This window comes from Tiliqua scincoides, chromosome 1 (genome assembly GCF_035046505.1).
Source record: "Tiliqua scincoides isolate rTilSci1 chromosome 1, rTilSci1.hap2, whole genome shotgun sequence".
Taxonomy (NCBI): Eukaryota; Metazoa; Chordata; class Lepidosauria; order Squamata; family Scincidae; genus Tiliqua; species Tiliqua scincoides.
The window spans coordinates 4643090-4658428 of NC_089821.1; the positions used below are offsets into that span (position 1 = coordinate 4643090).

Here is a 15339-nt window from a genome sequence, read left to right on the forward strand (position 1 = left end):
CTGTGACTTTCCAGGGGTTCTGGATGCCGTCATCTCCATTATTCTTCATCCTAGCATTTCAGTCCAGCTAGCAGCAGCGTGGTGCTTGCGTTGCATCACTGTAGCGTTGCCCTGCTTTGTGTCTCCACTTCTGGATCGTTGTATCGAGCGGCTCACAGCCCTGAAATCCTCTCCAGAGGCAGTGACCGGCTATAGCTTTGCTATTGCTGCCTTGTTAGGAGCTGCCAAACAGTGTCCTTTAGGGCTTCCTCACTGCAAAGGGAAGGTAATTATTAGAACTATGTCTTGAGTATTTATTCCAGTGTTACAATCACATTTGTCAATTACATTTTGATATTGCTACAGGTGACTGAAGTACATGATTTGAATACTGAGCTGTGTTTTTGTGGTTGCCTGGAGTTTTTTGTAAGAACACTGCCTATTCATTTCACGTGCATGTTCCTATGATGATTTTTCTCATATGGCTTCAAGTTGTGCAACTGGAGAGCTGGCTTTGCAGTTGATGAAGAAGGTGATGATCAAAAGCTTGTAATATTTTTAATGACTTATTCCAATTCAACGGTTTGGTTCATAAGCCCTGTATTTTTTCATTAATTAATAATTTCATTAACCGTTAAACACAGTCTAATACTTTTATTATGAAGCCTACATTCAAGTTTATATACTTACACTGTCTTAAATTTTGAATTTATTTTTGGATGCGTTCAATCACCGACTTTAGTTTTTGAACAAGGTTTGTGGAAGACTGAAAATAACTACTGTGTGGTTCTTGGGTAAACAGACTGGTAGAGAAATCAGCATTACTGTTAATAATGGAGATTTGATTCAAAGAATACTGGATTATTTTTTTGTCTGAAGAAGTTTCCTGGAGTTGTTTTCAGAATTCCTGTCATTTAAGTAACAAATTTTTCTTTCTCAATGTATTTGTTTTTTGTTCTTTTTTTGTGAAAAGAGCTAGTGAAATCCTTAGAAGATTCAAGCTTCTATAACTTCATCCTGGCTTCATTAGTCTTAAATTGGCAGGTTACCATAGCTCGCCAGTTTCCCACAGCCATCACAGTTTTATCAATGGGGAAGAAAACAAAATCCGTGGCTATGTTCTTACACAATGCAAGTGAAACTCATTCACCCTTGCCAAGGAAAAGATTTCCTTTCAAAATGGCTGGTTGGCAACCTTCAGTCTCGAAAGACTATGGTATAAGCCTACAGCACCTGGTTTCCCAGGCAGTCTCCCATCTAAGCACTAACCAGGCCTGACCCTGCTTAGCTTCCAAGATCAGGCATGTGGAGGGTAACAGTGGCTAATTAGAAGTATATTCACAGATTGTTTGTTTCCACTGCAAGGCAACTTTGACCCAAGGGTTTGCATATTCCATGCTGCTGTTCTTCATAATTACTTTTCTGGGTGAGAAGTAGGTGATTTGCACACCTACTGCTTACCTTAGACCTCATAAATGTTCATTGGGCTCCTTCTCTGGAAATGAACTCTGATTCCCCATCATCATCATCATCATCATCATCATCATCATCATCATCATTATTATTATTATTATTATTATTAACAACAGTATTTATATACTGCTTTTCAACTAAAAGTTCACAAAGCGGTTTACAGAGAAAAATCAAATAACTAAATGGCTCCCTGTCCTAAAAGGGCTCACAATCTAAAAAGATGCAACACCAGCAGACAGCCACTAGAACAGACACTGCTGGGGTGAGATGGACCAGTTACTCTCCCCCTGCTAAAAAAAGGAGCACCCACTTGAAAAAGTGCCTCTTAGCTGTTAACTGTCCTGTATCTGAAGGATATGGTGAGCTACAAAGATACGCATAAGGAATATTTGAGTCAGCTGACACCTTCCACCACTTTTTAATGCAGTGCTGTCCCAGACCATAACACATGCCAACACATATTTTGCTTCCTTAAACGTTACACCGATTCCTGGGTATATTTGGGGTGCCGATTCCAAAAATGGCATCCGTTTTGCCCTATCACATCTAGTTTTGGAGACATGGCATAGCCTCTTCAGTGAATGGTTCAAGCAGCTTCCTCATGAGGAAGTTGCTTGAACCATTCACTAATGAGGCTATACGATATCTCCGAAACTTGACGTGACAGGGCAAAACGGATACCATTTTTGGAATCAGCACCCCAAATTCTTATCAAACCACCATGAAGTTTGGGAAGAACTTTTCTGACCATCAGTTTTGTAGGCCTGTGTAATCTGTGTTTTAAGATCCATTTCAGCTGCAGAAGTGCATACATCCATGCAGCTTTACCCCATTTTTTCACATTTTTATACTCCCTTCCTCCAAGGAACTCGGGGTGGTGTACATAGTTTCTTTCCCCCTCTTGTCCTCACAACAGCCCTGTGAAGTAGGTGAGGCTGAGTGATACTGACTGGCCCAAGTTCAACCAGGAAGCTTCATGGCTGAGCAGGGATTTGAACCTGAATCTTCCCCACCTTAAAGCCAACTCAACAGTTTATTCCAGTTCATGGACACTCCTGATGGGACTGATCCTCCTTTTTGCTTCATCAGAATCGCTTAAGCGCAAGAATAGCTACTGAGTGGTGGCTGGGATTTCTTTTGACTCTTTAACCTGCATGTGATATCTGCTTGTGGTTAAAATCCAATTTCTGGCATAAAATGCACTCAAAAGATATTTAAACACTAAAAATCTTAAAATCTAGAAGAGATAAATGCAGCAAAACATCTGAGAAAAATATACATTAAGTGCAAGTCTGAATTTAAAAAAGTTTTTCACAACCCATTTAGAAGTTAGTAAAGAGGAAGATGGTTGGTTCTTCCCAGGGAATTCCACAACTGTGGCTCTGCCACTTCATATGTTAAATTTCCACTACACCTGTGTGTATAGCCATCAATGCTGCTGCTTCATCCATCTGATGGAATTATGTCTGGTCCACAAAAGCCTATGTCACAGTATATTTATTCTCACATGTGACAAACCTCTTTCACGAATAACAAAACTGCTACTCTGGAATGTTAATGAAAGAGTTAAGAGTCTTCCTGACTGCTTTACCCTTGCCTTTTTCAGGTGATGTTCACAAGCATGAAACGTTACTTTGGAAACTGTCATGTGCAGAAGCAGCATGTTTCATTATCTCTGAAAGGGTTGAATTTTTTTACATGCCATGTTAAGACAACAGTGGCTTTTGCTTTCCTGTAGGTTATTATGGCTGTAGCTGAGGATTTACTGCGTTCTGCTTCTCAAAATAGTCGCATTTCAGTGCAGCGAATGCAGTCAGGATGGCTACTGATAGCTGCTCTAATGACACTAGGTAAGATTGACCTTTGTTATATCTCTTCAGTCTGTATTTCCTTGTACTTTTTAAGTGTTTCAATATAGAAATATGCTTTTCTGTCCTATAATCTGGTATTCTTTGTATTTCACAAATCTGAATTTCTGTCCATATGTATCTTAATTATTGGCCATGGTCAACAGTTTCCTTCATCTGATAGACTTTTTTCCTTCAAATGTACCTGTGATGACAGTTCTGAATTCTGAAGAACAGTTCTGTAATTGTAATTTTTCTGAGACATCCATTTGCAATATATGATACATTTTGGGTTTTTTCAAATAACATATGTCCATGTCTGCCTTGTAAAGTATGCAATGACTTGAAAGTCTGTCTTGTGCTGCATCTGTATGTTTCCATGTTGTGTACATTGTGAAGGAGGGTATTGGTTTTGAGAACAAAACAGCTAATATTATAATGCCATTGTACAAATCAATGGTAAGGCCACACCTGGAGTATTGTGTCCAGTTCTGGTCGCTACATCTCAAAAAGGATATGGTGGAAATGGAAAAGATGCAAAAGAGAGCAACTGAGATGATTACTGGGCTGGGGCACCTTCCTTATGAGGAAAGGCTACGGTATTTGGGCCTCTTCAGCCTAGAAAAGAGGCGCCTGAGGGGGGACATGACTGAGACTTACAAAATTATGAACGGAACGGATAGAGTGGATAGAGAGATGCTCTTTACATTCTCACATAACACCAGAACCAGGGGACATCCACTAAAATTGAGTGCTGGGAGAGTTAGGACAGACAAAAGAAAATATTTCTTTACTCTGCGTGTTTTTGAACTGTGGAACTCCTTGCCATAGGATGTGGTGATCTGGCATCTGGCCTTTAAAAGGGGATTGGACAAATTTCTGAAGGAAAAATCCATTACAGGTTACAAGACATGATGTGTAAGTGCAACCTCCTGATTTCAGAAATGGGCTATGCCAGATGCAAGGGAGGGCACCAGGGTGTGCTCCCTGCGGCATTTGGTGGGCCACTGTGATATACAGGAAACTGGACTAGATGGGCCTATGGCCTGATCCAGTGGGGCTGTTCTTTTGTTCTTATGAGGGGAGTTGTGTAATTGCCTTATATTTTGTAGAGTAGAAGTGGATGCACACAGTTTCTTTCATTTATACCAGTTTCTATAGAGACAGGTACATGCGAATTGGCCCTGTGCTGTGAAACTTGTGTTGCCTGAGCCTTTAAACTGCCAGTCAGCATCCATACTTGGGGCATATGTTTTGGAGAGAATGTTTGAGAACAGTGTTGTTGTGCTCTGGCCAGTGGGCAGTTAAGCTTAATGTATTATTTAGGAAGATGTGTGCTTGCCAAAATGGGAGCTCAGATTTGCCAGACCTTAGAGAAGGTTGACGCACAAGTGCTTGCAGTGATTCAGGCAGCAGGCATTGATCAGAATCAGGATCACTGATCCTAAGAGTCAATGGCTCTTAGGTAGCATGATCTTGATTAGAAAGGGAAGCTATGCGGCACCCCCTCTAGGGAGAAGCCCTTGATGACCTTCTGGAATAGCTGTCAAGGAGTCAAGATGTAGTTAGGAGAGACTGTACTTTTGGAAAAGGGTGCCATTAGCAGTACCTGCCATCACCCCAATAACCAGGAATGAATTGGGTAGGGAGCAGAGGGGAGTATGCTGTTCTGCTACTTTTCATTGGTGGAGCAGAAGTTAAAGATTCACTTAGGCCAAAGTTTGCTAAGGGTTAATGAAATTGTTGAAAACTGTTTTGAACTGCACGAACGGCAAACCTCTTTGTATTGCTTGGCGGTCCTCCACAGCAGTGTTTCTCAAACTGTGGGTCGGGACCCACTAAATGGGTCACAAACCAATTTAAGGTGAGTCCCCCCCGCTCATTTCAATATTTTATTTTTAATATATTAGACTTGATGCTACCATGGTATGTGACTGTATTTGGGGACATGTTACAGACCTGTACTTTTAACAAGCTACTGTGTATATTCTTTTAACAGTGATAGTCAATGGGACTTACTCCTGGGTAAGTGTGGTAGGATTGCAGCCTAGTTCCTGCTTGATGATGTTACTTCCAGTCATGATACCACTTCTGGTGGGTCCTGACAGATTCTCCTTCTAAAAAGTGGGTCCTGGTGCTAAATGTGTGAGAACCACTGCTTTGCATACTTATTATATAGTATGGCACGGTGGTTCCCAAGCTTTTTAGAGGCTCTAGAGGCTGCTGCCTGATTTATAAATGCCAAGGGATATGATAATAATGGTGATTGGATGACAGTGCCTATGGCCCCCCCCCAGCAGCTTTTTTAACCTTTGATGCACATAGCCTAATCTGCCCTGTCAGTTCTGCGAACCAGCAAAAATAGGGTCACAACTCGCTGGTGGGTTCCATACCCACAGTTTGAGAACCACTGGCATGGTGCATTGTGGACCCCTATGCCATTCGCACTATGTAGTGCAGTCACGTCTGCCAAACAGTTCTGATTTGGATAACAGCCCATCCTAGAGATGGGGGGGAAGGTATTATAAGCTTGCAGGCATTTGTAAGACACATCCCTCTAGCCTCTGAAAGATCAACGTCTAGTGATTTTTGTGATGGTCCCAGTTTTTTCTGGCTGTTCTTGGATTTTGTAAGCTGCTCCACAAAAGATACCAGAAAATAGTGCTTTGAAATTTTCTTGCTAGAACTGGGGAAACAATCTTGAATTGAGTAACCAGCACTAACATTTAACTTCAGGTGTCTGTGGGCTTGTATGCAGCATGTATTGTGGAGCTAGCAGTGAGCTCTTTTTGCAAATCTGAAAAAAAAAAAAATGAACTGTGCCCCCCTGGGCAGCTGATGTGGTCTTTGGGGACTCGCATAATAGCCGGCTCAAACTTGTTTGAGAAAATTGCCAATCTTAAAAATTACAGGTCCTGCAGTTATCCAGCATCATCTTCCAAGAATGCTGTTACTCTGGAAGTGTGTGTTCCCACTGTCTCCGAAAGATTTGGAAACTGAGAAGTGCCGGGGAGATTCGTTCACATGGCAGGTGACCCTGGAAGGACGTGCTGGTGCTCTCTGTGGTAGGTGGTATGTGCTGTTGGGTGTTTTTCCTCTCTCCTTTTTGAGCTTTCAAAAAATGTACAATAATAGTATTAGTTGCACTTTTTTTGCTCTTTGGAAATATAATATACAGCAGACACCGCCATAGTGCGGGAACAATGCTAGGAAGAAAAGAGAAGAAGATATATAATATACAGTGGAGTGTCAAACTCGTTTCATATAGCGGGCTGAATACCATTCATGATTATGACATCATGGAGATAAGCTTTTTTTTTCTCAGGAACACATTAGCTTGTGCAAATCAACATATGCATCAGCTTATGCAAAACTTGATCATATTTCAAGATAATGGAGAACCAAATTATCATGTGGGCTGCCCTTTCAGCAGTGCCACCTCAGCACTGCTCAGCAGCTGAGAGCTTGAGGGCCAGATAAAAAGCTAAAGCGTGCCATATCTGGTCCCCAGGCCTTGACACCCCTGATATATCTCTCTTTGTGTGTGAGAGAGAGAGAGAGTTTCAATCTATATCAGAGGTGCCCAAACCCCGGCTCTGGGGCCACTTGCAGCCCTCAAGGACCCCCAGTCCGGCCCTCAGGGAGCCCCCAGTCTCCAGTGAGCCTCTGGCTCTCCGGAGACTTGCTGGAGCCCACGCTGACCTGATGCAACTGCTCTTAGCTCTCAGTCAACAGTTCAACCTCTCATGTGAGCTGTGGGATGAGGGCTTTCTCCACTGCTTGCTGTTTCACATCTGTGATGCAGCAGCAACAACAAAGAAAGGCTGGCCTTGCTTTGTGCAAGGCCTTTTATAGGCCTTGAGCTATTGCAAGACCTTCATTCTTCCATGTAAGTTCCATCTCTAATATATTCATTTATGTAAATTTATTCAAATTTGGAATGTAAATTCTTTTCCCCCCGGCCCCGACATTGTCAGAGAGATGATGTGGCCCTCCTGCCAAAAAGTTTGGACACCCCTGATCTATATATCTAGCATCACTGTGTGTATCTTGTTAAATTAGCCTTTGCTCCCATAGCATTGTTGGATACTTACGTCACAAAACTGCTGTTATTATTACACCGTCAGTGTAAATGCTGCTTTACATCAGTGGTTTCCAAACTGCAGAACTGCTGCGTTTCCGAAAAGCCCTCCCCGTTGTGCGTGTCTCTTACTGTTCCGCATGGCTGCTCCTTATCTTGATACTAAGCTAGGCAGCATTGTTGCACAAAGTCCCTGACATGGCCCTTTTTTTTGTCGCAGGTATAATGATACTGTATTCTTTTGTGTGCAGTACAGTCGGTCTTTGGCTGTATATGCAATACAGTCAGTCCACAGAACCCTCATGGTTGCCAAAATCTTCAGATAACAGGATCCATGGGTGGGCCCATTGGGGACTTCTGGATGTGACTGGAGGTGTCCTCCAGTTGTGTCTGAAGGTATTCTGAGATGTAGGGAGGCCATGCACAACCTCTCATGTCTCAGAGAACCCGTCTGAGGCCTCTAAGACGCACTTCTGCTTGTTCCGAAAAACCGGAAGTGTGTTTAGATGCTTCCAACAGGCCCTCTGAGGCATGAGGAGGCGGTATGTGGCTTCCCCATGCCTCAGAACACCTCCAGACATGACTAGAGTGTACTGGAGGACACAAAACAGAGGGGAAACATGTTGAGTTGAATCCGCGGGTTCCGAACAGGACCATCCTGTACTTGCTATAGCCAGGCTATGGGTTTTTTTTATAAGTAGTAGAGGTACCACAATGTGTGTTTTCAAAGGAGTATGTTTTCAAAGGAGGAAAACCATTGAGACTCAGCTGGATTTCTCGGTCCTGTTCTTTCAAAGTGTAGCATCTGTTTTAACTGTATATTTTTGTACTCCACAACTCATGGTTGTGTGTTATGTATGAACGTGAAGGGGATATTTATTCACAAGTCAAACACTAAAGATGTCCATCCTCAACTTCCCCAAATTAATATTAAAATATTGTGAATTTAAATACATGGAAAAGCTTATCTTAACAATGCAGAATAAAACAATGATAATCCTACAACATGTAGAACCTACTCATTAGAATTAGATATTGCCAGTTAAATAGAAGACATACTGTTCTTCTTCCTGCTACTTCTGCTTTTGAGGAGTTATGTAAAGCGATTACATTCTCGTGATTTAAATAATGATAAGAATGTAGAATGGTTATAGAAAGTAAAGCCTGGCTTGTTCTAATCAGTGACTCTCTTCGCAGCTATTAAAAGCTTTATTGTCCATTGCGGAGGGCTCCTTACGGATGAAGTGATTCAGCGACTGCTTCCTCCCCTTCCGTGTGCTATTGATTTACTGACACAGTAAGTTTTGCAAAAAGTGCCCAATTTGGTGAAGCTGTTAAAACAGTGTCTTGTTGATCTGTGTTTTAAATAAAAACTTTGATTTGAGCTGTGATTTCATTCAAAAACACTGTTTCTCTCTAATCTCCTCTACAAAGATAAACTATCTTTGAAATACAGGTGTGGGTTAGTTAACGACAGGGATATGTTCTCCTATCCCTGTTGTTATGTGATTAGGTCATTAAGTGAATATTCAACCAAATCTAGTGCCATTGTTGTGTAAATAGACACTACCTATCAGACACTCTGATGCACAGGCTACTGGAGACCTATTGCTTCTTCTTTGCATTAAGAGCTTCTTATTTGTTGTGTAAACTGACACTGCTGCAGGCTATGGGAGACCTGACTGCCTCATTAAGAGCCTCTTTGTTGTGTTTTGACCACCACCGTATGTGTGGCCTGTCATTAAGCGGTCCGTCCTTAAGTGATGCATGACTGTATTGGTTTGTGAGTATGCCATTATGTTAGAGCTGTAAGAACAAATGTGGCTTTCAAAGGCAACATTTTATGTATACAGAAATGATTGCTTGGAAAGTCAACAGTGCAAGGTTACACTTAATGCAGTAAATGGCTGACACTACAGTACTTGTGGTTTCTGAAATGATTTCCACAGTATAGGAAACATTTCTTACTTCCTTTTAGTTATTTAGCTATATTCTTATTCAATATACTTATACTCTTAAACACTTAAATTCTTAAAGGAACAAGGTGAATGTTTTCAGAATGAATATAAATGTCTATTGCTGTGCAGTGGCTTAAATTTTTGTAGTTTCCAGACAATGAAGTTCAAATAAGGTCCAGTATACCCTTGTAAATGAAAATAGTTCTTTAACTCTAGGATATGTGCTTTATTTTTAAGACTCCCTTCGTTAACAAAGACCTATGGCAATCCTCTAAAACCATCATCTGTGATGTACAGGAAAAGACTTTATGAACTGCTGGCTTTGTTGCCTCCCAAGACCTATGAAGGTAAGTGTTCCCTCAGACACTTGCCCTACGATAGATACCCCACATGTTTCTTTGCTTTTTGTTGACAGATGGGAAATAAATCTTGCTTTAAATGAAGCAAGCAGTTTAATGTTATGAGTTTATATTTTATGTAATTATCAAAATGAGGCTTAGCATTAAAGACAGCACATGACATGAGAAGTCTGCTCCTAAAGAATGCAGGGGGCCCAAATGAAATCTTAATAGTTTGAGGAAGTGGTTGTTTAGATTGTGCTACCTCTGAGTGAAGATTAAATCTTATAAAGATGGGGTATTAACAAATTTAAAAATGTTGCTACTTGGTGTGTGATGGGTTTTGTGGCTTAATTCAAAGTTATTATTATTAATTATTATTAACAGTATTTATATACCGCTTTTCAATGGAAAGTTCACAAAGCGGTTTACAGAGAAAATCAAACAAACAACTAATTGCTCCTTGTCCCAGAAGGGCTCACAATCTAAAAGGATGCAAAAGAACACCAGCAGACAGCCACTAGAAAAGACACTGCTGGGGTGAGGAGGGCCAGTTACTCTCCCCCTGCTAAATAACAGAGCACCCACTTTAAAAAGTGCCTCTTACCCAGTTAGCAGGGGTCAAAGTTCACTTGAATCCTTAACTAACTTTAGAACCACACTATTGTTTGCATTTCCAAAAGTACAGGCAAGCTATGGGTTTAGAGCTGCTTGTCTGCTTTAATTTTCCATCTGCCAAATCTGTTGGGTACAGAGAGATAGTGATGTGTTAATTCTGACATCACAGTAAATCATAAGCTATTTTGTGGCCCAATCTGATCCAATGCTGGCACAGCAGATTTGTGTGCTCACACTGTATCTCTGGATTTGTGCAGGTGGGAGGTCTCCTCGGAGATCTCCTAGTGCCAGCGCTTGGAAACCTTAGCATTGGGCTGCCCATCATATTTGAAGTGATGCCTTAATTTAGCTTGCAACTGTAACATTAACATCTTAAAAGATATTGAGTTATAAATGTTAAAAAATATGCAGGCTTCAAATCAGCTTGACTCATTGAGAAAAAGCGCAAACCTAATCCAATGTCATTTCTGTCCTTAAACATCTGTTAGGCTGTTCCCTGTATGTAAAAATAGTTTCCTTCTACTGCCATTACTTTCAGGAAGTGTTTCTGCCATTCTCAAAGAACTAGTGCCTGATCTGACTCAAACCGATAACCAGATGGCAGCCTCGGCTGCGTATCTCCCATCTGTCTGCCACCAGTATGAGCTTACCTTACTTGGTCCCTCGCTACAGGAGACAGAACATAGGTTCATTGAAGAGCAGGTATTTATGTATACTTATTCACTGAAAAATGTTTGATATCCTGTGATTTAACAAGAAATATATAACAACGAAATTTCTCCTATCTCTGCAGCTGCTCCTAGTTAATAGTATAACAGGAGGAAGCCTGGAGTATGACCCATATTCAGTTTATGAAAAAGCATCAGAAGGTAACTCTGTGCCTAAACCACTACCTCCAGCATTATCCATTATCAATGCAGCAACTTGTCTCTTTGGAGTGATATTTTCCCACGTTGCGGAGTCCCAAAGGTAAAATGTTAATTACATTTAGTAGTGTAAAATGGTGAGTGTTACATGGGTTCTGCGCAATGAAATTCCAAAGACTTTTTCCTGTATTAAGCAAATATAGAACTAGCTTTTGGCTTTGATGAAGAAAAAAATAAATCAAGAACCAGTATTTTGATATGAAACTGCTTTCTGCTCAGTCAGACCTTTAGTCCATCAAGGTCAGTACTGTCAGAGACTGTGGTCATTCTTAATATTTGTTCAGCCCCCAAGGGGGCAACAACAAAATTGTTGCCAATTTGGCTTCTCTAATGGGGTGCGTGGGGTTTAGGGTGAAAACCGACAAGCGGATCGACAACTCTGCACCATGCAACAGAAAACAGAAAACTACTGCCCTAAAGCTGGGCACCTGGAACGTTAGGACAATGACACCTGGCTTCTCTGATGACCTGCAAGAAATAGACGACGCACGCAAAACAGCTGTCATCGACATGGAGCTGAGCAGACTGCAGATGGACATCGTCGCCCTTCAAGAGACTAGGCTGCCAGATTCCGGATCTGTCAAGGAGAGAAATTTCTCATTTTTCTGGCAGGGAAAACCACCAAACGAAACCAGGGAACATGGCGTTGGCTTTGCGGTCAGAAATACCCTGCTGAAATCCATCATCCCACCTACTGTGGGAAGTGAAAGAATTTTGTCCCTGCAGCTCCAGTCATCAGCAGGACCTATCACTCTCATCAGTGCTTATGCACCGACTCTGTCGTCTCCAGCAGAAGCCAAAGACAAATTCTATGATGACCTGGCCACCACTGTCAAGAAAATCCCTGTAAAAGAGCCATTGTTCATCCTCGGCGATTTCAATGCTAGAGTTGGTGCTGATAACAGTTCATGGCCCACTTGCTTAGGTCAGTTTGGCACTGGGAGGATGAACGAAAATGGCCAATGCCTGCTAGAGTTTTGCTGTCATCACGGTCTCTGTGTCAGCAACACGTTCTTCAACACAAAGCCCCAACATAGAGTCTCTTGGAGACATCCAAGATCAAAGCACTGGCACCAGCTCGACCTGATCCTCACCAGACGCTCCAGCCTTCCCAGCATCAAGACCACACGCAGTTATCATGGTGCTGCCTGCGACACTGACCACTCCCTGGTGTGCAGCAGAGTGAAACTGCAAACAAAGCGACTGTATCACACGAAAAAGGAAGGAAGACCTCGCATTGATACCAGCAAGACCCGGGATCAGAGAAAAGTGGAGGAATTTGCACAAGCGCTTGAGGAATCTCTTCCAGGCCCGGCCGACGCAAACGCATCCAACAGATGGGAACATTTCAAGAATACCGTTTACAACACCGCCTTGTCCATATTCGGCAAGAAGACCAACAAGGTGGCAGACTGGTTTGAAGCCCACTCTGAGGAGTTGACACCAGTCATTGAGGAAAAGAGGAGAGCTCAAGCAGCATACAAGGCCTGTCCCAGTGAGCGCAACCTGCAGGTCCTCCGAACTGCTCGCAGCAAAGTCCAACAGACTGCCAGGAGATGTGCTAACGACTACTGGCTCCAGCTCTGTTCCGAGATACAGATAGCAGCTGACACGGGCAACATCAAGGGGATGTATGATGGTATCAAGCAGGCCCTAGGTCCAACACAGAAGAAAATTGCCCCTCTGAAGTCTGCCACAGGCGAGGTCATCCAGGATCGGGCGCAGCAGATGGAACGCTGGGTGCAGCACTACTCTGAGCTATATTCCAGAGAAAATGTAGTCACCGAAGAAGCACTGAACAACATTGAGTGCCTGCCTGTGCTGGAAGAGCTTGACAGTGAACCAACCCTAGAAGAACTTCACGTGGCCCTGGACTCCCTTGCCTTTGGCAAGGCACCTGGAAAAGACAGCATCCCTGCTGAAGTCCTAAAATGCTGCAAAGAGATCATCGTCACTGAGCTGCATGAAATCCTCTGTCTCTGCTGGAGAGAAGGTGGAGTACCTCAAGACATGAGGGATGCAAACATCATCACGCTGTACAAGAACAAAGGCGACAGGGGTGACTGCAACAACTACCGCGGCATCTCTCTCCTTAGCGTTGTAGGAAAGCTGTTTGCCCGAGTTGTACTAAAGAGGCTCCAGGTACTTGCAGAGAGCGTCTATCCAGAATCGCAGTGTGGATTCCGAGCCAACAGGTCCACCACTGATATGGTATTCTCCCTTAGACAACTGCAGGAGAAATGCAGGGAACAACGACAGCCACTCTTTATAGCCTTCATAGATCTCACAAAGGCTTTCGACCTGGTCAGCAGAGACGGCCTCTTCAAGATTCTCCCCAAGATTGGATGTCCACCCAGGCTCCTCAGCATCATCAGATCTTTCCACAAGGACATGAAGGGCACTGTTGTCTTTGATGGCTCCACATCAGACCCTTTTGACATCCGAAGCGGAGTGAAGCAGGGCTGTGTTCTTGCACCAACCTTGTTTGGGATTTTCTTCGCTGTCCTGCTGAAGCAGGCCTTTGGAACTGCAACAGAAGGCATCTATCTCCGGACCAGATCTGACGGAAAGCTCTTCAACCTCTCCAGACTGAGAGCAAAATCCAAAGTCCAGCTGAAATGTCTGCGTGACTTCCTCTTTGCCGACGATGCAGCTGTCACTACCCACTCTGCCAAAGATCTCCAGCAGCTCATGGATCGTTTTAGCAAGGCCTGCCAAGATTTTGGACTGACAATCAGCCTGAAGAAAACACAGGTCATGGTTCAGGATGTGGACTCACCTCCCTGCATTACAATCTCTGAGCATGAACTGGAGGTTGTCCATGACTTTGTGTACCTTGGCTCAACGATCTCCGACACTCATTCTCTCGATACCGAGCTAAACAAGCGCATCGGTAAAGCAGCTACCACGTTTTCCAGACTCACAAAGAGAGTCTGGTCCAACAAGAAGCTGACGGAACATACCAAGATCCAGGTCTACAGAGCTTGCGTCCTGAGTACACTTCTGTACTGCAGCGAGTCATGGACTCTTCGCTTACAACAGGAGAGGAAACTGAGCGCTTTCCACATGCGCTGCCTCCGACGCATCCTCGGCATCACCTGGCAGGACAAAGTTCCAAACAACACAGTCCTGGAACGTGCTGGAATCCCTAGCATGTATTCACTGCTGAAACAGAGACGCCTGCGTTGGCTTGGTCATGTCGTGAGAATGGATGATGGCCGGATCCCAAAGGATCTCCTCTATGGAGAACTCGTGCAAGGAAAGCGCCCTACAGGTAGACCACAGCTGCGATACAAGGACATCTGCAAGAGGGATCTGAAGGCCTTAGGGATGGACCTCAACAAGTGGGAAACCCTGGCCTCTGAGCGGCCCGCTTGGAGGCAGGCTGTGCAGCATGGCCTTTCCCAGTTTGAAGAGACACTTTGCCAACAGTCTGAGGCTAAGAGGCAAAGAAGGAAGGCCCATAGCCAGGGAGACAGACCAGGGACAGACTGCACTTGCTCCCGGTGTGGAAGGGATTGTCACTCCCGGATTGGCCTTTTCAGCCACACTAGACGCTGTGCCAGAACCACCTTTCAGAGCGCGATACCATAGTCTTTCGAGACTGAAGGTTGCCAATATATATAAATGGAACATTCTATAAAATACATGCAGCACTTACATGACCAGGGCAGGAAGTCTGGTCTAGAGGGTAAGAGCCTCTGTTAGCTCAAAGATAACATCTGAAGGTTGCCAGTTCGAGGCCACTGGCAGCTTCATGAGTGGTGAGACCTTGAAGCAACTGACAAGCCAAGCTGAGTTATTCCACCTGCTCTTTGGTGTGAGCGAAGAAGCGTCTTGGCTGCCCTTCAAGTGGGAGACGAAGGAGCTGCTTGTCGGCCAGCATGGGAGGCAACTGGGGGCCAGAAGTGATACCAGACCGTGAAAGATCCATCTGAAATGTTGTGCGGTTCTTGAAAGACAGAACCTTTCTGTTATTGTAGAAATCCCCTCGGGGGTTTAGAGAGAGCCTGCCTATGTGAACTGCCTTGAATAAAGTCAGAGGAGTAATCCGATGACCAGAAAGGCGGTATATAAATACCATTATTATTATTATTATTATTATTATTATTATTATTA

The 15339-nt window shown here is 43.4% G+C and overlaps 1 protein-coding gene across 3 annotated transcripts in view; it reads left to right on the top strand.

Moving 5' to 3' along the window:
- HEATR5A (HEAT repeat containing 5A) overlaps positions 1-15339 on the top strand; it is an 80581-nt gene that overhangs the window by 25879 nt on the left and 39363 nt on the right. For all 3 annotated transcript variants that reach the window (XM_066630626.1, XM_066630641.1, XM_066630634.1), the window contains exons 10-16: positions 15-265; positions 3191-3302; positions 6212-6364; positions 8578-8677; positions 9576-9685; positions 10833-10996; positions 11088-11263. In XM_066630626.1, coding sequence (XP_066486723.1) covers positions 15-265; positions 3191-3302; positions 6212-6364; positions 8578-8677; positions 9576-9685; positions 10833-10996; positions 11088-11263 — 1066 coding nt within the window. The remainder of the gene's footprint in view (positions 1-14; positions 266-3190; positions 3303-6211; positions 6365-8577; positions 8678-9575; positions 9686-10832; positions 10997-11087; positions 11264-15339) is intronic.